Genomic DNA, 22,633 nt, shown 5'->3' with positions numbered 1-22,633 from the left:
GTGCTGATTGGTGCAAATGTATTTACATTTTCAACAATCTAAACCAACGCTGTCTGTTTAGCCCCATAGTTGCGCATGAAACGGTTTTGTTGCTAAACAACCAACCCGTCTATGAAAAAAACCCTAATTTTATCAGACACAGTCTCGAAGTATATAATGTACAGTATGTGGGAGGATTGCTCAAATGACTAGATTACATCGAATGATTAATCCTATGTGGCAATGTCAACAAAGCATTAGTAGCTCAATAGAAATACCCTCAAATCAATAACATATGGGATCTCAGGGAAAAACTTCATTCGACAACTCACTTTTGCCTACAGTGAAGGAAAAAAGTATTTGATCCCCTGCTGATTTTGTACGTTTGCCCTCCGACAAAGAAATGATCAGTCTATAATTTTAATGGTAGGTTTATTTGAACAGCGAGAGACAGAATAACAGCAGCAAAATCCAGAAAAACACATGTCAAAAATGTTTAAACTGATTTGCATTTTAATGAGGGAAATAAGTATTTGACCCCTCTGCAAAACATGACTTAGTACTTGGTGGCAAAACCCCTTGTTGGTAATCAGAGGTCAGACGTTTCTTGTAGTTGGCCACCAGGTTTGCACACATCTCAGGAGGGATTTTGTCCCACTCCTCTTTGCAGATCTTCTCCAAGTCATTAAGGTTTCGAGGCTGACGTTTGGCAACTCGAACCTTCAGCTCCCGCCACAGATTTTCTAATGGGATTAAGGTCTGGAGACTGGCTAGGCCACTCCAGGACCTTAATGTGCTTCTTCTTGAGCCACTCCTTTGTTGCCTTGGCCGTGTGTTTTGGGTCATTGCCATGCTGGAATACCCATCCACGAACCATTTTCAATGCCCTGGCTGAGGGAAGGAGGTTCTCACCCAAGATTTGACTGTACATGGCCCCGTCCATCGTCCCTTTGATGCGGTGAAGTTGTCCTGTCCCCTTAGCAGAAAAACACCCCCAAAGCATAATGTTTCCACCTCCATGTTGACGGTGGGGATGGTGTTCTTGGGGTCATAGGCAGCATTCCTCCTCCTCCAAACACGGCGAGTTGAGTTGATGCCAAAGAGCTCCATTTTGGTCTCATCTGACTACAACATTTTCACCCAGTTGTCCTCAATCATTCAGATGTTCATTGGCAAACTTCAGATGGGCATGCATGTGTGCTTTCTTGAGCAGGGGGACCTTGCGGGCGCTGCAGGATTTCAGTCCTTCACAGCATAGTGTGTTACCAATTGTTTTATTGGTGACTATGGTCCCAGCTGCCTTGAGACCATTGACAAGATCCTCCCGTGTAGTTCTGGGCTGATTCCTCACCGTTCTCATGATCATTGCAACTCCACAAGGTGAGATCTTGCATGGAGCCCCAGGCCGAGGGAGATTGACAGTTATTTTGTGTTTCTTCCATTTGCGAATAAATCGCACCAACTGTTGTCACCTTCTCACCAAGCTGCTTGGCGATGGTCTTGTAGCCCATTCCAGCCTTGTGTAGGTCTACAATCTTGTCCCTAACATCCTTGGAGAGCTCTTTGGTCTTGGCCATGGTGGAGAGTTTGGAATCTGATTGATTGATTGCTTCTGTGGACAGGTTTCTTTTATACAGGTAACAAACTGAGATTAGGAGCACTCCCTTTAAGAGTGTGCTCCTAATCTCAGCCCGTTACCTGTATAAAAGACACCTGGGAGCCAGAAATCTTTCTGACTGAGAGGGGGTCAAATTCTTATTTCCCTCATTAAAATGCAAATCAATTTATAACATTTTTGACATGCATTTCTGGATTTTTTTGTTGTTATTCTGTCTCTCACTGTTCAAATAAACTTACCATTAAAATTAGTGGGCAAACGTACAAAATCAGCAGGGGATCAAATACTTTTTCCCCCCTCACTGTACATGTACTGTAGCTTCAGGTGATAGAGATCATCATTTATTCCCATAGACAGGCAGCCACAGCTCCTTCCAATCAATAGAATGTGAGTAAACAATGGATTTAATGATTAAAAGTGCCAGTCAGAAGACTTAACCCTTTTTACAGCCACTTACTGTGAGAAATAGCTCTCTTTAGTCAATACTGTCTTTAGTCAAAAGCTGTCTTTAGTCAATACCCTCCAAGTTTTGTTCCCTCCAATGCTACATGTGATTGTCAATATGGGGAACCATATACAGTGCCTTCAGAAAGTATTCACACCGCTTGACTTTTTCCACATTTTGTTGTGTTACAGCCTGAACTTGAAAGTAATTCAATTTAGATTATTGGTCACTGGGGCTTACCATAATGTCAAAGTGGAATTATGTTTAAAAAAATGTTTTACTAATTAATTAAAAATAAAACAACCCTGAAATGTCTTGAGTCAGTAAGTATTCAACCCCTTTGTATAGTAAAAATAAAAGAAACCCTGGAATGAGTAGGTGTGTCCAAACTTGACTGGTACTGTATATATTTATGAAATGACATTGAATCAACGTGGAAAACTGATTGGATATACAAAAAGTCATCAATGTAAGGGAATATTATATTTTTTTCACCCAACGTTTAACCTAAATCCAATGTCATGGTGACATTTTTTGTTGATTTGACTTGAATTCAGGTTAGTTGACAACTCAACCAAATGTAAATAAAAATAGACATCTGATAGACAAATGACATCTGTGCCCAGGGGGTTTTGTTTTGAAAGGAGAGCTGTAGTATTTTGTTAATTGGCTCAAAATTATTGGGGTGGGGGGGATGTAGCTACCAATAAAGAATTCTAATTATTTAATATTTATAAAAACAAAAGTCTCTCTAGAATAACTTAAAATTGTATTCATTGTTTTCAGAGGAGCAGATTGCATTTGGACACATAATTAACATGTGACGTATTCTGCCCTTCACAACAAAGTTTCAAAGAGACACATACAATTTTCAAACTTATTAGTGGTAACCAAAGAACAACCTCCATCTTTAAATATCTACAAATGTGTATCCCTGTCGCGCTCTCCATCCCTTTTTCTACAAGATACAAGTGGTAATATTGTTAATAAAACATAGATAATTAACAGGACATTTTATGGCGCATGTAGTGAAGCAAGGCTCGTGGGACTATTTACGAAACACCTTCTCATCTGCATTTTCACCGGCTGCAGGAGAAAATGTTCCTTCCGGACTTAAGTACCACAGCTATGGTAGATGAGCATGTAAGTTACAAACAAGGAAGCCCTTCAGGTTCCCTTACTCATCAAGGTCCCACTTCAACAGAGAGGCTTCAACATCGAACCTACATGGACAACAATAGATTTCTTCAATGTATTCAGCTCAAGTCAGTTATTGAGAAGGTTCTTGCTTATGTCCCCCAACCTCCCTTACCCCAAAACAGCCTCATGATTAGTTCTCAGCTGTAAGGGTGGAACAAGTTATACACGCAAGACTCACTGCTGTGGAAATACTGCTCTGTCTTGGCCAGTTTATGGGACATGTAGAAAACAACATAGCTTTAAGTTATGTCTCCATAGGGAATTAATGTGTATGGGGAGATAAACCAAATATGTCTTCCATTCCTAACTGGGAGGCTCATCCAGCATGCCAAACGCACTCATATTCCCGAATGGATATACAGTGCATTTGGAAAGTATTTAGACCCCTTGACCAGTTTATGGGACACTGTAGAAAACAACAAAGCTTTAAGTTGTCTCCATAGGGAATTAATGTGTATGGGGAGATAAACCAAATATGTCTTCCATTCCTAACTGGGAGGCTCATCCAGCATGCCAAACGCACTCATATTCCCGAATGGATATACAGTGCATTTGGAAAGTATTTAGACCCCTTGACTTTTGCACATTTTGTTACATTACAGCCTTATTCTGAAATGGATTACATTTTAAAACATCTCAATCTAGACACAATACCCCATACTGACAAGGCGAAAACAGGTTTTTAGACATGTTGGCAAATGTATAATACATTTTTTTTTAAACAATACCTAATTTACACAAGTATTCAGACCCTTTGCTATGAGACTCGAAATTGAGCTCAGCTGCATCCTGTTTCCATTGATTATCCTTGAGATGTTTCTCCAACTTGATTGGAGTCCATCTGTGGTATATTCAATTGATTGGACATGATTTGGAAAAGCACGCGCCTGTCTATATAAGGTCCCACAGTTGACAGTGTACGTCAGAGCAAAAACCAAGCCATGAGGTCAAAGGAATTGTCCGTAGAGCTCCAAGACAGGATTGTGTCGAGGCACAGATCTGGGGAAGGGCACCAAAATATGTCTGCAGCATTGAAGGTCCCCAAGGACACAGTGGCCTCCATCATTCTTAAATGAAAGATGTCGTTTGGAACCACCAAGACTCTTCCTGGAGCTGGCCGCCCAGGCATACTGAGCAATCGGGGGAGAAGGGCCTTGGTCAGGGAGGTAACCAAGAACCTGATGGTCACTGACAGAGATCCAGAGTTCCTCTGTTGAGATGAGAGAACCTTCCAGAAGGACAACCATCTCTGCAGCCCTTCACCAATCAGCCCTTTATGGTAGTTGCGAGACAGAAGCCACTCCTCAGTAAAAAAAGGCACAAGACAGCCCACTAGGAGTTTGCCAAAAGGTACCTAAAGGACTCTCATGGAGCCCTGTTTCATAATATTACCTTATGTCCGAGCTGCTTGCCGCAGTTCTGAAGTAATTGCGAAAAAACAGGCGGTATTGTAAGGCATTTTTCACCCTGCCAGCTCCCATTAGTTCTATTTGTGCCAACAGCTAGAATAACTCAAAAAGCTCTTAATAAGATCTGAGAAACTACGCTCACAGAATCTGAAGGTGTAAATTCAATGTTGCACATTTGTCCTATTTTCCCTCTGTCCTTGATAATATGGACATGGAATTGGAAACCAATAGAAAGTGTCCCATGTGCCAATCTATGACTTGAAACTGATAAGGAGGATGCATCCTCCTCTCTAGTCGAGATATATGAGACCACTGTAGATGAGGCCATTATTGATATAGTTGAAGTCGGAAGTTTACATACACCTTAGCCAAATACATTTAAACTCAGTTTCACAATTCCTGACATTTAATCCTAGTAAAAATGCCCTGTTTTAGGTCAGTTAGGATCACCACTTTATTTTATGAATGTGAAATGTCAGAGTAATAGTAGAGAGAATGATTTATTCATTTCATCACATTCCCAGTGGGTCAGAACTTTACATACACTCAATTAGTATTTGGTAGCATCGTCTTTAAATTGTTTAACTTGGGTCAAACGTTTCAGGTAGCCTTCCACAAGCTTCCCACAATAAGTTGGGTGAATTTTGGCCTATTCCTCCTGACAGAGCTGGTGTACCTGAGTCAGGTTTGTAGTCCTCCTTGCTCGCAAACACTTTTTCAGTTCTGCCCACAAATTTTCTATGGGATTGAGGTCAGGGCTTTGTGATGGCCACTCCAATACCTTGACTTTGTTGTCCTTCAGCCATTTTGCCACAACTTTGGAAGTATGCTTGGGGTCATTATCCATTTGGAAGACCCATTTGCGACCAAGCTTTAACTTCCTGACTGATGTCTTTTTTTTTTTTGTACCTTGTCAGCTCAGGGATTCGAACTTGCAACCTTTCGGTTACTAGTCCAACACTCTAACCACTAGGCTACGCTGCCATCTTGAGATGTTGCTTCAATATAGCCACATCATTTTCTTTCCTCATGATGCCATCTATTTTGTGAAGTCCCTCCTGCAGCAAAGGACCCGCACAACATGATGCTGCCACCCCCGTGCTTCACAGTTGGGATGGTGTTCTTCGGCTTGCAAGCCTTCCCCTTTTTCCTCCAACGATGGTCATTATGGCCAAACAGTTCTATTTTTGTTTCATCAGACCAGAGGACATTTCTCCAAAAAGTACGACATTTGTCCCCATGTGCAGTTGCAAACCGTAGTCTGGCTTTTTTATGGCAGTTTTGGAGCAGTGGCTTCTTCCTTGCTGAGCGGCCTTTCAGCTTTTGTCGATATAGGACTCATTTTACTATGGATATAGATACCTACAGGCGTTTGAAAATTGCTCCCAAGGATGAACCCGACTTGTGGAGGTCTACATTTTTTTTCTGATGTCTTGGATGATTTTTGATTTTCCCATGATGTCAAGCAAAAAGGCACTGAGTTTGAAGGTAGACCTTGAAATACATCCACAGGTACACCTCCAATTGACTCAAATGATGTCAATTACCCTAACAGAAGCTTCTAAAGCCATGACATAATTTTCTGGAATTTTCCAAGCTGTTTAAAGGCACAGTCAACTTAGTGGATGTAAACTTCTGACCCACTGGAATTGGGATACAGTGAATTGTAAGTGAAATAATCTGTCTGTAAACAGTTGTTGGAAAAATTACTTGTGTCATGCACAAAGTAGATGTCCTAACCAACTTGCCAAAACTATAGTTTGTTAACAAGATATTTGTGGAGTGGTTGAAAAACTAGTTTTAATGACTCCAACCTAAGTGTATGTAAACTTCTGACTTCAACAGTATATAAGACCATTATAGATATGAGTCCATTATAGAAACCGATAAACTCCACCACAAAAATCTGTGTAATAGGATACATTTATTAACTAAAACTATTTCTAAAGTGATTTCCTAAATCAAATATGAAAGAGCTCACAATATACCGTAATTTCCGGACTATTAAGCGCACCTGAATATAAGCCGCACCCACGGAATTATTTTTTTAAATTTATTTTGAACATAAATAAGCCGCACATGTCTATGAACCGCAGGTGCCTACCGGTACATTGAAACAAATTAACTTTACACAGGCTTTAACGAAACACAGCTTGTACCAAAAAATAAAAAATTTGCAGTAAGCTTTAGTTGTCTTTTTGCACTGAGTCAATTTCTCACGCTGCTGTTTCCAACGTCTTATCACCGACTCATTAAGACCAAGCTCCCGTGCAGCAGCTCTATTTCCTTTTCCAACAGCCAGATCAATCGCCTTCAACTTGAAAGCTGCATCATATGCATTTCTCCGTGTCTTTGCCATGATGAGGGTGACAAAATGACTACCGTAATCAGAATGATGGGAAGTTTGAGAGCGCTCGATTTAATCTAAACAGTAAACAAAAAAGTTGTTTGACCTTAACCCGTTCGGCAATTTGATTGGTCTAATGAAAGCTTCATGCCGCCAAAAAAACTGAGCATGTCACAGAATGTGTTTTTTTTTTTATTTGAAAGCGGGAAAAATCCATATATTAGCCACGTCATTGTTTAAGCCGCGAGGTTCAAAGCCTGGGAAAAAAGTTGCGGTTTATAGTCCGGAATTTACGGTAACTGAATACTTTCCATTTGTCAATAATCACTGCCATTTTTTAAAACCGTTATGTGGAAACCCGTACCTGCCTTCTGCTAAAGCCATTAACCAAAGTTGAGCCTACGACGTCGTTAATCATTCATTGTGTAATATTGGTGGACATCAGATGTCAGTCTGACATGGTGGTTAACTCTTACCTGGGGTAATAAGATGCCAAGCAGCAAGCCAGCCATTATCTTATAGTTATCCATTAACCAGATGAAGACCGCATCAGTACAACCTCTGATGTAGATGACTCCCTGCAAGGCCAGCCTCTGACAGGAGGGACAGAATGTACAGTGTAAACATGTAAATGGCAGGCCTTTATGGGGATAGGGGTGCTGCAGCATCCTCAGCACCACTACTTCCCGCAGCTATGAATATGTGTGATTGATGTGTGTGATATGGTCTTTCAGATATGTTTAAAAAGCAAAAGATTAATTTGACACTTTGGTTATTGGTCGGCAATGTTCCTTTGTATGACAGCGGTACACATACATTTCACATTTAGACTTTCACATTTAGAAATTGAGCTGGTGAGACGCATTGAGAGAACATTTCGATCAGACAAGTCTTACCTCATTTTCAAGGACCTTATATCCACATAGTGTGTTGGCAACTTCATTAGGCTGAAAAGGAGCAAGATAATACTATGTCAAAGGGATGTAACATATTTCAGAACATTATTGGCAGGTTACACAAGCATATTTGAAGTTAGGATACATCTTTTGATGAGGATTATTCAAATAATTCAGCATTTTGAAGAATCTCCTCTACAATCTCCACTTGCTTTTCTCAAACAAAGTCAAACAGCTTGATGCTTGTGTGTACAAAGTTGTGGGAAAGTTAATAAAATGTCTAAACGTGGGAACCCTTTGACTTGTCGATCTTCTAAACAGATGTTAGAAATATTAGATCTCATGTCAAACAGGCTCAGAAGCCCTGGTGTAGTTGAACTATTTTAGAAGTTAAGCCCTTTAGATAGTAGCTTGGGCAAACATTCCACTCCTTGTCATGCTAACTACACAGAGTACAAGGAGTGGAATGTCAGCAAAACAGGTTCTGGATTTCAGGCTACTTGGCTCGTGGGAGTCCAGCTAATAGCTACATAGCCATTATCCCTCAGAGAGAGAGAGTTCACAAAAGTCAGTCATCGCATTAGGGAACGCAAAACACAAGCCAACGCAAAACTCGGCATGTTCAAATGATTTACACAATGGATATGTAGCCCAATGTCCAGCCAGAGGACAAGCTCAAAAGAGCAATCAATAAACCTCATTTAAAACATTAGCTAAGACCTTGATTTATATATTAGTAAGCAATGCGACAGAATGCTCAGTTTTTCAACATTTTTGAAAGAAAAGGCAAGTTGAAACAAGTTGTTAAACATTGCCAAAACTCCTGCAGGGCCCCACAATCCACATAATTTATTAAAAAGGTACAAACAGTATATAATAAGTGAGGGAAAACACACAACTCATCAATGTAGCCCTGAATGACCTACACCAGAGAAATCTACTAGCTTCAGCTTTTTTCCTCAAAAACAGACACCTACCTCTTTTTATAGACAAAATGATGCTGTTAGAAGTTGTCCATTATATTTTACTTGAATTAATTCCACTTGAATGATAAAGGTATACATTATTCAGGGTATTTTGACGGAAATATCCCTGAGCAACTGTGCATGTTCAGAAAACAACAATAGTGGTCTTTCAATATTTTTGCTCAATAATGACAGCTACCATGGAGGAGAAAATGTGATATGATAGCCAGCCCATGGGCATTTTGACAGGCTTTTTAAAAAATGATTAGTTTTTTTAAATATGGAAACTTCAGGAGAGTTGCCAAGTAGAGGCATTTGAAATGTCAATAGACCGAATTTATGCTTGGCATAAAACGACAACAACTAAGACAGACATGTTCCTGACTGTTTTTTATTCCCTTCAGAGACCGGATTTTAATTGTGGACAAACAACGCAAGATTTTTTGTCTCACGCTTTTCTGTGAAGCCTTGTGAGGTGTCAATATCTGGAGTTTAGAGAATACATTAAGCCAGATGGGTGGGGGATTTTCCCTCTAGGTTCTCTGCTACTATATCTCAGATCCCAGCGACTGACTGACTATATATATATATTTATTTTTTAAATGTAACCTTTATTTAACTAGGCAAGTCAGTTAAGAACAAATATATATGGAGAAAGGTCAGGGGTGCACAGCTGGAGAAAATCATAAGCTTGAATTAGAAAGCATGCACATTTTGACTTGCTATTTCGGCCACAGGTTAAAACTTGAAATCTTTGAGACATTAGACAAAAAGGTTTGCATGTCCATAAGCAGTTAAATAAAATAGACAGTCTTTTTTTACCTTGCCATTTAAAATCAGGACAACATATTAGGATTGAGAGCCATCAGAACAACATATTAGGATTGAGAGCCAGATCCTCTTACAGCGGCATGGCAGCATAAGCCCCCTGTCCCCACCTGCCTATGTTCTCTTTGTACTTTTTAAGAACACAAAGTGGTTGTCAGTTCTGCTGAGTGACACCCTGCCTGGTCAGCTGTGGTCTCAGAGAGAGAGGGAGAGGAGATGGTAAAGGCTCACATCCACAGACAGAGACCCCATGTTTTGTGAGTGCTACGTCTCCCCTCCCAGAGGGCCGCAGCACCGTGCCTGAGGACAGCCTGACCTGATGATTCCTGGCAGTTCCTGTCGCCAGTCCACCTGATGATCCAGTGCTGCTTTTCTGCCTGCAGCTGTGCACCCCTGACCTAACTTCACCTGGTGCACTACCTTGTCCCGGACCCCTGCTGATTGATGGGTTGTGTGTACCTTACATATACATTCAATTGCTTTCTCAGCAAATGAATAATGCAAAGTTTTTTTCACTGTCAGATTTTTTGTCAGAGTTCACAACATTCATCTTTTCAATGAATGTTTCTACTTAGCTATGAGTGAAAACAGAACCAAATCACAGCCCCATGATATTGATTAACAAAGATCCCAATTACCCTCTTTCCCCGGGTGGAATGTTTCTGGCAATGGTTGATGACATTTAAAAAAGTTAATGACTTCTGCCTCTCACCAGATAAATTATAAGCAATACAATTGCAAGTTATTGCAAGCTGTGATATTGAATTGTGATGGCATTTGAGTCCCTCGCCTCAGAAACCATGAAAAACACTTTAAAATTACAAATAGTTGCACATCATACTGGTTTGTGTTTATATGGAACTGTTTATCAATAATAAAACATAATGCAAGTCCTTTATACTTCAAAACCTCAGTTTTTAAACGATGCATAAGAACAAAGGGCAAGCAAATTGGCTTGTCCCAGTAGTGATGAGTACAGTTCTAGTGACATATTTTTCAGATTTAGAGATATTTATTTTAAATGCTAGAAAATAAACAATTAATATATTGTATAGCTCAATAAAAACAAATAAGGCTATTAAAATACTTTAAAACAAATATATATGTCCAAGTTGTCATTGGTGTTACCGGGGGCTCCCGAGTGGCACAGCGGTCTAAGGCACTGCATCTCAGTGCTAGAGGCATCACTACAGACCCTGGTTTGATTCCAGGCTGTATCACAACCGGCCATGATTGGGAGTCCCATAGGGCGGCGCATAATTGGCCCAGCGTCGTCCGGGTTAGGGTTTGGCTGGGGTAGGCCGTCATTGGAAATAAGAATGTGTTCTTAACTGACTTGCCTAGTTAAGTAAAAGGTTAAATAAAATACTGCCTTGAAAAATCACTTATTACAAAGTTATACAGGGACCTTGAGCATTCCCTCCAGTGGCAAACTTATCAGGCGAGGGGTCTATATTAAAGAAATTTATGAGTTAATCACAGCCTTCTAGTAGGTCATCCATTTGAGGATTCCATTGATAATTTGGTGTGCCTTAATAAAACGTGTTTCTGGTGTTAACTCAATTTAAATGAAGAGAAATGACATGGTGAGCAAAATGATTAAATCATATCACTTTAGTAAATTATTTTGAAATGGTTACTGACCTTAGATTTGAGCATCTGTGGCCTCCATTTAAGAATATCCTCAATTACCTATTTGTTATTGGCGTTTCCGTCATTGGCGTTACTACTCCTACTGGTGGCACAATGTTATCATCATGATAACAACAATTTTAAAAAAAGTCATTAAGCTGTCATAGTTGATTTAGAATGGGAAGAGGTACCCAAATAAATTATAATAAAAAGAACGCAATGCCAAAATGCCACCGCAATTGAAGAATGACCCTACTGTTGAATGTAGGGCTCAGAACAACACAGAGGGGAACAAACGTCATAGGGGGCATCCAGAGATACAGAGATCAAATCTAAGCTACTGATGAAAAGTTTTCGACAAGTATGCAAATGTATTAGGGCACATGCAGTGCTGCTATGGATGTGGTCTCCAATAAGGCGGCAGGTATCCTAGCGGTTAGAGCGTTAGGCCAGTAACCAAAAGGTCGCTGATTCGAATACCCCGAGCCGACAAGGTGAAAAATATGTGGATATGACCCTTGAGCACTTAGTCATATGGCACCTCTGGAGCAGATTAGGGCTATGTCTAACCCTGTAAAACAACACCTTTCACTGCACTGGTGTATGTGACAACAAAACATTCTCTGCTGAAACAAGACAATGCTAAACAGTTCAGTTATGAGTGGAAATAACCTGATTCAGTCTGCTTTCCACCAGACACTTGTCAGATCAAAATGTGAACTTGTGAAATTTTTCACTTGGAGAAAACAGTAGCCTCGAGGTTAGAGAGGCGGGCCAGTAACTGGAAGGTTATTGGTTTGAAACACAGAACTGATGGATAAAAGCAGGCGGGAGTGAACTGCAGTCAGAGGGTTACTGGCATCATTATCCCCTATGCTACCTACTGCCGTCTTGTCCTCAAGCAAGAAACTTAAACACCCAAAACTGCTCCACTGAGTTGACCCTGTGTTGCTCCCAGCCTGTCGTGTGTTTGGTTGGGTACTGTGACAGATTTATTATTAATTATTTTTTCAAATTTGCATTAAAATGGATTTAAATAACAATCTATTATATAGTAATTTGCATAATGAGCTCTCGATGGAAGAGCAGCAGAGACCTTGTTTTCGAGGCAGCAGGTGTAAGGCACTCCACAAGCCAGCGGTCCAGGAGCTGTACAGTTATGGTACATGTTCACTTCCCAGTCTTTGTACTCCTGCCCTCCACAACATTTGAACTGTAAAGAACAGACAGAAACAAACATTGTTAATACAACTATCAAAACACTTATAGAATGGTAGGCCTATAGCAGTATTCCAAAACATCCTGTTTGCAACAACACACTCAAGTAATACTGCAAAAAACATTTGTGTTATGTTTGGGTGAAATCCAATACAATACTGAGTACCACTCGCCATATAATCAAGCATAGGAGTGGCTGCATCATGCTATGGGTATGCTTGTAATGATTAAGGACTGGGGAGTTTTTCCCAGGATAAAAAAGAAACAGAATGAAGCACCGGCAAAAGCCAAGAGGAAAACCTGGTTCAGTCTGCTTTCCACCAGACACTGGGAAATGAATTCACCTTTCAGCAGGACAATAACCTAAAACACAAGGCCAAATATACACTGGAGTTGCTTACCAAGAAGACATTGAATGTTCCTGAGTGGCCGAGTTACAGTTTTGACTTAAATCTGCTTGAAAATCTATGGCAAGACTTGAAAACGGTTGTCTAGCAATGATCAACAACCAACTTGACAAAGCTTGAAGAATAAAAAAAAAAAGAATAAATGTGCAAAATATTGTAAAATCCAGGTGTGCAAAGCTTTTAGAGACTTACCCAGAAAGACTCCACTGTAATCGCTTCCAAACTGCGCTATGCCACTGGCCTATACCTTGATCCCTCTTTAAAACAAAACTTTAAAGGCTTAATTAAGCAGTTAAAAACCCTTTATGTGTACTCAGATACACACATCCAATACAACATGTTTTTAACAGGTCCTTACATCATGCACAACAAGTGGCATAACTCTTAGCTTTACCACACTCTAGCATGCCATTTGCTTATACATTATTTTTGAAGCATAGAACTATAGCCTTATAAAGGGCTTTAAATTGTTGTTAGTTTGAACTTCAAGTACAATTTCTAACTTTTCTGCTCTGGTACAGCAAGGTTGTTTACACGTTGAGCTTTTGCAATTACTATAATTTACAAGAGCTGAGATACACACTGTGGGTCTGCTTTGTCTTCAAATCTCATACCTTAAAAAAGGCTCTTAAAACACCTACAGCAATTTGCTAGTACTTATTTCAATTAGCTGGATAGGATTCTCAGAAAGTTTTAAGTGTACTATACCAGAAGCTATAGCATTATGGGTGTGAAACATCATTTGGTCATTTAGAACCCTGTAAAGTTTCAGTGAAGGGATCAAAATTAACACTGTTATTAAGAATGTCCAGAGGTAAATTCCACATTCTACTTGAATAATATGGATATTCACTATTCTGCATTCATTCATTGGGCCAACAGCTCTCATGGGGGAATGTATGAATAAATATTAGTCCACTTTTATTTTTTACGAGCAGCAGGATTCCTATGCCAGTCCCCCAACTCATTTGAATGGCTCTCTGGGTAATTACTTCAGCATTTAGCTAGTTCCAGTAAACTAGACACTCTTAGTTGAGTGACTTTTTAAATCCAGATTGTAAGAGAATCATTTAGAAATCAGGGCATCTTTACCTATGAACATATTTATTCCTGAAGAAAACCCACAAAAAAACATGGATGTGATGATGGAGAACTAATGAGGTGGAGTGGCTCTGACATGATTGAGTTACAAGCACATGAGGTAGAGAGTCCTTGTTTGTGCTTAGGGAGATTAGCAAGTAACCTTTTCTCCAGCAGATTCTACAAGCGCTATGCACCAACTCCATGGTTCACCACAGAGACCATGTAGGCCTGTACAGACTAACATCAGAGTGTAAGAGCTAACCCAAGCTAAAGCAATACTAGGCCTACTCTAAAGATCAATAAACAAAAACCGGCCTGTGCTAAATGTTAAATGTTTGTTTTGGACACACGCAAAACCTTGAAGCGAAATATCACACCACGAGCTAGAAATCTAATGCAGCCATCTAGTGTTCTACCAAAGAGGCTTGAGATACGTGCATCCATTTGAGTGCTATTAAAATACCCAGCAATAATTACAGTGATTACATACACATGCAACAACTTGGAATAGCAGAGACCTTTGCTTAAAAGTGTAAAGATTGTCATTGAACATTCACAAATGTTTTGCATTTTAATAGTGTACCTTTTCACAGTCCTGTGAAGTGAACGTTTTTTTATGCAAATACATTTGCAGAGGTCTCAATCCAGTGGCAGAAAGTCACGTCTCCCTAAAAAGCTGTGCCTCGGACGCCACTAAACCCATCATGAAAGACATCCTACGGTACACAATACAATCATTTCCCCCATAGAACCTGAGTGACCACTTCCAGAGGCAGTCTTCAACTTGGCTGGCGAAACGCCTCCGAGTTAAAAGCAAACTGAACTACACTTACTCCCTCACTCTAAAAATAAGTCCGACGTAGACTCAAACACTGTCTAACCTGAAGCAGTTCAACATCTCACCATAAGCCTGCACTTAAGAAAAATATTCTCTGTGAAAACCCTGTCAAAGTACCTAGGAAGAAAGAGCTCCAACACACAAACTCTTATTCAATAGTGAGTTTTCCTTTCTATTAATCTGGAAGGGTTTTCAAGGCTATAAAAAGGGGACAGCAGCATTCACTCAATGCAGTTGTATTGATTTACCTCCTATCAACAAGTCCAAACTAACACCACTACCTTCCTCAGTGGGGATTGTCAAAGCTCCCGTGTTTGAGGTGGTTCAGGATATGTCAAACACGTCACAGTTGGAGAGAATTGAGACAGAATGACACGTTAATATTCTATTATGGGAGACAGACCTGTCCTCCAACATTCACAGTTTCCAAGTAGTTATTTCCTTCAACGTTTTCCATCCTACAAAACGGCTTGGTGTTGCTCATGGAATAAAATATTGTGAGTATAATGCTCAAAATAAATCCCAATGCTTGTGTTTGATTTAAACATAGGTGACTATTCGATCATCAGTAGTCTTCCTGTGTAACAACTCAAAGCAGGGTCGCTGGTGAAAAAGACTTCTCAATAACACATTTCGTTAAGGTTAGGTGTGAGAATGAGAACTCCAAATGCTGCATGGACAGCATCCACCGCTCTCCAACCCAGTAGGAATCCTCTAAATACAAACTGCTCTTCGCCCTTGAGTTGGCCAACCACCATGTCACAAAGTGAATAATCTCAAATTACATTTGGTCAACAGCAATGGGGGGAAAAGCTGGCAAACAGTTTCAAAGAAAATCCACTTATTTTTCAAACAGAAATCTTACCTTTCTCTGAACAAAGTCCATGATGTTTTTGAAATCCAGATCGTCGTAGTAATTCACCATTCCTTTGCGAATGTTTTTGTTTAAGAGATCCACTGTCTATGGTGGAAAAGTAAAATAGAAGGTGAAATGTATTAAGACTGTAGGATTGAGATATTAGTGTGGAGGCAGCATTATAACAATTTATTAAATAAAAAAAAAAAAAATGGGGAACTCTTTACTGACACACTCTCCCTTTATTCCTCCTCGCAATAAAAATGACCTAAATTCAGTCATGAGAAATTCCTCAGAGACAAATGACCGTGTGACCCATTTTTGATTGAAAACTATCCTGACTGGAGACGTTTACATTAAATTCATATCTTTCAATAACATATGCATTTGACCATTGGAGGATTACTTACTGTTGAGATTTGAAAATGGCAATTCTCTCTACAGATTAGACTAGTCACTGCTGTTTAAACATTTACCTTAAATATTTATGAAATAGTGAAATGCTGTGCTATTATTTTTTTCTATTTGTTCTAGAACTTTCTCCCTTCTTTTTCATCTTCTCCCAAAAAGACTCCTAGGTTTTCTACATCTAATCTTCAATACAGATCAAATGGAAGTGTGCTTATCAAGCTGATCTTGTTCTTGTCATTGACACATCAGGAAAGGGTCATAATGCAAGAAAACATTAACTCGTTGATTTTGTATTATTGATACCAGCATATCAAATTAAGGGTCTCACATTCTCAGAAGTTAGTGGCTTAACAATGTAAAGGCCAGAAATCTTTCACGAATTTCAAAAGGCAATGGTAATTGGAATATCATAGACAATAGATTTGAAAATGCCTACATGGAAACCACAAGTGGCAATCTGATATCAAATTTGCGGTTAATATCCATGCCTGATATCAACACAACTGATTTAGTCCCACTACGTTGACATATTGTAATGTACATGTTTCATAAACTTGTTAGCTCTCCAATGTAAAGCGGCAATCAGCAGTAGAAACAATAACAAAGCGTCTCCCAGCCACCGTTTCAGTAAAAAGCTGAAGGATGGGGCTGGAAAAATGTAACCACACTCAAATTCATAGACAGAGCCATGTAAGGATCCATGATATGAACATTATAGTTTTAACCATCTTGAGGCTAGATAGTGTTTGTTTACATTTACTTTGTTTACAAACACTGGAGTAAAACAAGCTTATATTTTGGCCTCTCATGAGGCATTTATAAGTTATATTCTTCAAGACGAAATGTGTACATATTCATTTATATGTCCAAAAATGGATGTAGCAGCTGGTGATTGCCCCTTTCAAATCAGAACTTTGCACAAGCCCAGGTAAATGTATCCAATAACAGACGGCATGTATATAAAGTCAGCAAAAAAAGAAACAGCCCCTTTTTTAGGACCCTGGTCTTTCAAAGATAATTCAAATAACTTCACAGATCTTCATTGTAAAAGGGTTTAAACACTGTTTCCCATGCTTGTTTAATGACCCATAAACAATTAATGTTTCGCACAGCACATCGCACAGCAAGAACTGGCAAATCTGTGCAGTCCATGAGGAGGAGATGCACTGCAGTACTTAATGCAGCTGGTGGTCACAACAGATACTGACTGTTACTTTTGATTTTGACCCCCCCCTTTGTTCAGGGACATATTTTTCAATTTCTGTTAGTCACATGTCTGTGGAACTTGTTCAGTTTATGTCTCAGTTGTTGAATCTTATGTTTATACAAATAATTACACATGTTAAGTTGCTGAAAATAAATGCAGTTGACAGCGAGAGGACGTTTCTTTTTTTGCTGAGTTTAGAGATTGAGAGAAAATCTCTGATTATGAGTTTAATAACGTGATATAATTGGGGTTTACCTGATGCCTGAAAACCAGAGCCAGGATGCCACCAAGGAGCTCCAGAATAAGACAGACTGTCAACGTGTAGAGAAACTAAAAAAAAAAAACATTTAAAAAAAGGTTAATACACAGAACAGTCAAGTTTAATGGTTTATTAATGGACATTTGGTTAGAGTCCCTTTGATCAGAATTATTTTTATTTAATTTTTTTTACTTTATTTAACTAGGCAAGTCAGTTAAGAACAAATTCTTATTTTCAATGACGGCCTAGGAAAAGTGGTTTAACTGCCTTGTTCGTATCTTGCTAACCACAAAACCAACGGTTAGCTCTGACATCTAGACTGCTGCTGCTCTCTACCATTTTCATAGCAACTTTTTTATATATGAAAACAAATGTACTGGAAAACAAATGTATTGATCAATCATTGATGAAATTGAAGGGGCACCATTCTAAGATGTTGCTGATTGTATGCCTAATGTCTTTTAATATCAGGCTCAATTCAAACAGCCTGCATTGTAGTTTCCTGCACTGCAGCAGAAAAAAAATCAAGTGTTCCCCAATTAAACAAGATTGCAGAATTTCTTCAGGGTAAAAATACCTTGCTTTTAGTAGAAGACAAAAAAAACTCAAATATGTTCAAAAGTGAGTCAAACTATGTAAAGGAATCAAATTCAATACGCCACAAGTACTGGTGTCTCATTAAAAGTGGATGCAACCATCTCAAATGTGATTAATATTCATTTGGTCATTAATTCATAAAGAGCAAAGTGAAAAATGCAAAATGGATGAGGGCCTGCTACAGTACGATTACATATTTCAAAATGTCAACGCAGGTGGGTAAACTGTTCCAAATTAATAAATCAGTGATAATTATGGAGCTAGTGGACTTTCATTAGTGGTTGTGTCTTAATTACCGCTTGTTTGATTTTGCAGACAAATCAAGCTATAACAACCCAGCCAACTGTGATGCTATGCAAACATTTTCAGGTAACATTTATGGCTTAGCACATACTTTGCATACTGATATGAGCTAAATTGTCTCGTGCCACTAGCACTGAAGACCTGAAATTATATTGAGAAAGACTGTTGTTTCAAGGAATGTACACAGTCACAGAAGCACATAAGGCTCATTCCATGTCCATGCAGTGAGTGTTGCAGATTGGAACTCCCTAGAATTTAACAATTGAAACCAATGGAATTGTACTGTAAAAAAGGCTGGCCCTCTTAACCTGACTGGCCTTCAGACCTGTCAACCATTTTTTTTAACCTTTATTTAACTAGGCAAGTCAGTTGAGAACAAATTCTTATTTACAATGACAGCCTACAGCTCTCTCAATTCCAACCAATCAGTGCGCTTGGATGCAGTCCAGGTCTCCACCCAGCACACCTCAAGTCAGAGCATGTTCCCCTGCCACCTCAAGAAGATTTCTATAATTAAGGACTCTTACATACTATTTGTCCTCTCTTGAAGTGTTGTGCACCACACCCACAGTGCATTTGGAAAGCATTCAGACCCCTTCCCACATTTTGTTACGTTACAGCCTTATTCTAAAATGGATTAAATACTTTTTTTCCCACCCCAATCTAAACACAATAACCCCATAATGACAAAGTGAAAAGAGGTTAAGAATTTTTTGCTAAAAAAATGTAATCAACTAAACAGAAATATCTTATTTAAAAAAAATATCAAGGCCCTTTTCTATGAGACTCAAAATTGAGCTCAGGTACATCCTGTTTCCACTGGTCATCCTTGAGATGTTTCTACAACTTGATCGGAGTCCACCTGTGGTAAATTCAATTGATATGACATGATTTAGAAAGGTACACACACCTGTCTATATTAAGATCCCACAGTTGACAGTGCACGTCAGAGCAAAAACCAAGCCATGAGGTCAAAGGAATTGTCCGTAGAGCTCCATGACAGGATTGTGTCGAGGCACAGATCTGGGGAAGGCTACCAAAAAAAATCTGCAGCATTGAAGGTCCCAAAAAAACAGTGTCCTCCATCATTCTTAAATGGAAGATGTTTGGAACCACCAAGACTCTTTCTTGAGCCGGCCGCCCGGCTAAACTGAGCAATTGGGGCAGAAGGAAGGGCCTTGGTCAGGGAGGTGACCAAGAACCCGACGGTCACTGACAGAGATCCAGTGTTCCTCTGTGGAGATGAGAGAACCTTCCAAAAGGACAACCATCTCTGCATTACTCCACCAATTAGGCCTTTGATGGTAGAGTGGCCAGATGGAAGCGGCAAATCAGTAAAAGGCACGTTACAGCCCGCTTGGAATTTGCCAAAAGGCACCTAAAGGACTCTCAGACCATGAGAAACAAGACTCTCTGGTCTGATGAAACCAAGATTGAACTCTTTGGCCTGAAAGCCAAATGTCACATCTGGAGGAAACCTGGAACCATCCCTACGGTGAAGCATGGTGGCAGCATCATGATGTGGGGATGTTTTTCAGTGGCAGGGACTGGGAGCAATGAACGGAGCAAAGTACAGAGAGATCCTTGATGAAAACCTGCTCCAGAGCGCTAAGGACCTCAGACTGGAGCGCAAGTTCACCTTCCAACAGGACAACGACCTGAAGCACAAAGACAATGCCGGAGTGGATTCGGGACAAGTCTCTGAATGTCCTTGAGTGGCCCAGCCAGACCCCGGACTTGAACCCGATCTAACATCTCTGGAGAGACCTGAAAATAGCTGTGCAGCGACACTCCCCATCCAACCTGACAGAGCTTGAGAGGTTCTGCAGAGAAGAATGGGAGAAACTCCCCAAATACAGGTGTGCCAAGCTTGTAGCGTCATGCACAAGAAGACTCGAGGCTGTAAATCGCTGCCAAAGGAGCTTCAACAAAGTACTGAGTAAAGGCTCTGAATACTTATGTAAATGTGATATTTTCGGGGTTTTGCAACAATCAAAAAAATAGCTTTTCACTTTGTCATTATGGGGTATTGTGTGTACATTGATCAGGGAAAAAACTATTTAATCCATTTTAGGATAAGGCTGTAATGTAACAAAATGTAGGGGGGAAAAAAATCAAGGGGTTTGAATACTTTCCAAATGCACTGTATATAAAACCTTCTAATGGACGGAGCTGGTGACCAAGTTACAGTGATGGGCCTACATATCATGTTCTAACTGAACAGCACTATAGTTGACAGAACCAAAACCAATCAGCATTAAGTTTACAGCAGTTGAGGGCATATCCTGCCAACCGCTCAGACGAGCTCCAGCTAGATGTTTTTACATGGTCCTATTTCTCGTCGGATTTAGCGACCAACCATTTTTCCCCAGGTACAATGGAACCAATGAAATAGTCCCATAATTGTAAAGCCCAAGGTAAATAAAGCAGAGCTTAAATACATGAACATACTGTATTTGACATACAGTGCATTCAGAAAGTACCCCTTGACTTACTCCACATTGTGTTGTTACAGCCTGAATTCAAAATGCCCCCCCCCATCTACACAAAACACCCCATAATGACAAAGTGAAAACACGTTTAGACATTTTTGCAAATGTATTGAAAATGAAATACAGAAATCTCATTTACATAAGTATTCACACCCCTGAGTGAATACCTTTGGCAGAGATTACAGCTGTGAGTGAGTAAGTTTTCGATACATGGATTGTACAATATTTGCACATTTTTGTTTTAAAATTGATTCAAGCTCTATCAAGTTGGTTGTTGATCATTGCTAGACATCCATTTAAGTCTTACCATAGATTTTCAAGCCGATTTAAGTCAAAACTGTAACTAGGCAATTCAGGAACATTCAATGAGTGTCATCTTGATAAGCTACTATAGTGTATATTTGGCCTTGTGTTTTAGGTTATTGTCCTGCTGAAAGGTGAATGTGTCCCAGTGTCTGGTGGAAAGCAGACTGAACCAGGTTTTGCTCTAGGATTTTGCTTGTGCTTAGCTCTATTCCATTTATTTATAAGTCGCTCTGGATAAGAGCGTCTGCTAAATGACTTAAATGTAAATGTAAATATTTGTATCAACAACAAATCTCCCTAGCCCTTGCCGATGACAAGCATACCCATAACATGATGCAGCCACCACCATGCTTGAAAATATGAAGAGTGGTACTCAGTGATGTGTTGTGTTGGATTTGCCCCAAACATAATGCTTTGTATTCAGAACAGAAAGTTAATTTCTTTGCCACAATTTTTACAGTTTTACTTAGTGCCTTATTGCAAACAGGATGCATGTTTTGGAATATTTTTATTCTGTACAGGCTTCCTTCCTTTCACTCTGTAATTTAGGTTAGTATTGTGGAGTAACTACAATGTTGTTCATCCATCCTCAGTTTTTTCTTATCACAGCCATTAAACCCTGTAACTGTTTAAAGTCACAATTGGCCTCATGGTGAAATCCCTGAACGGTTTCCTTCCTCTTCAGCAACTGAGTTAGGAAGGACGCCTTTATCTTTGTAGTGACTGGGTGTATTGATATACCATCCAAAGTGTAATTAATAACTTCATCATGCAGAGATGAGGTAGTCATTGAAAAATCATGTTAAACACCATTATTGCACACAGAGTGAGTTCATATAATTTATTATGTGACTTGTTAAGCACATTTTTACTTATTTAGGCTTGCCATAACAAAGGGGTTGAATACATTTAAAAACATAATTCCCCTTTGACATGATGGGGTATTAACACATTTTAAATTCAGGCTGTAACAAAACAAAATGTGTAAAAAGTCAAGGGGGGTGTGAGTACTTTGAAGGCACTGTATTTGAACCAGGTCTGGTGTGTAGTAAACCTGATAAACCTCAAACTTAAATCCCAGTCTTGTATGCAATTGTGTGAGTCTACTACTCACCACTTTGAGGAGCAGCAGGTTGTCCCTGAGGGAGGCTAACACACCGATGAAGGACACAATGAACATCACCACCCCCAGGACGATGAGGATGATGGCGGGGGCCAGGAACACCCCCTGCAGGGTTTTGTAGCGCTGCCGCTCCACCTCCGCATAGATACCGATGGCTAGGACGAACCCACCAACCAGCTACCGGAAATAGAAACATGGAGGTGAGAGAATTTAG

At 39.7% G+C, this 22,633-nt stretch overlaps 1 protein-coding gene across 2 annotated transcripts in view; it reads right to left on the bottom strand.

Moving 5' to 3' along the window:
- LOC106589828 (tetraspanin-15) overlaps window positions 1-22,633 on the bottom strand; it is a 36,438-nt gene that overhangs the window by 4,187 nt on the left and 9,618 nt on the right. The window contains exons 2-7 of one of the 2 annotated variants that reach the window (XM_014180212.2): window positions 22,411-22,596; window positions 17,595-17,669; window positions 15,731-15,826; window positions 12,416-12,532; window positions 7,895-7,945; window positions 7,475-7,591 (exon numbers count right to left, since the gene is read on the bottom strand). In XM_014180212.2, the coding sequence (XP_014035687.1) occupies window positions 7,475-7,591; window positions 7,895-7,945; window positions 12,416-12,532; window positions 15,731-15,826; window positions 17,595-17,669; window positions 22,411-22,596 (642 nt within the window). The remainder of the gene's footprint in view (window positions 1-7,474; window positions 7,592-7,894; window positions 7,946-12,415; window positions 12,533-15,730; window positions 15,827-17,594; window positions 17,670-22,410; window positions 22,597-22,633) is intronic. The other variant, XM_014180213.2, reaches the window with a different exon arrangement.

Source organism: Salmo salar, chromosome ssa28 (genome assembly GCF_905237065.1).
Source record: "Salmo salar chromosome ssa28, Ssal_v3.1, whole genome shotgun sequence".
Classification (NCBI taxonomy): domain Eukaryota; kingdom Metazoa; phylum Chordata; class Actinopteri; order Salmoniformes; family Salmonidae; genus Salmo; species Salmo salar.
This window is presented reverse-complemented; position numbering and strand designations above follow the sequence as displayed.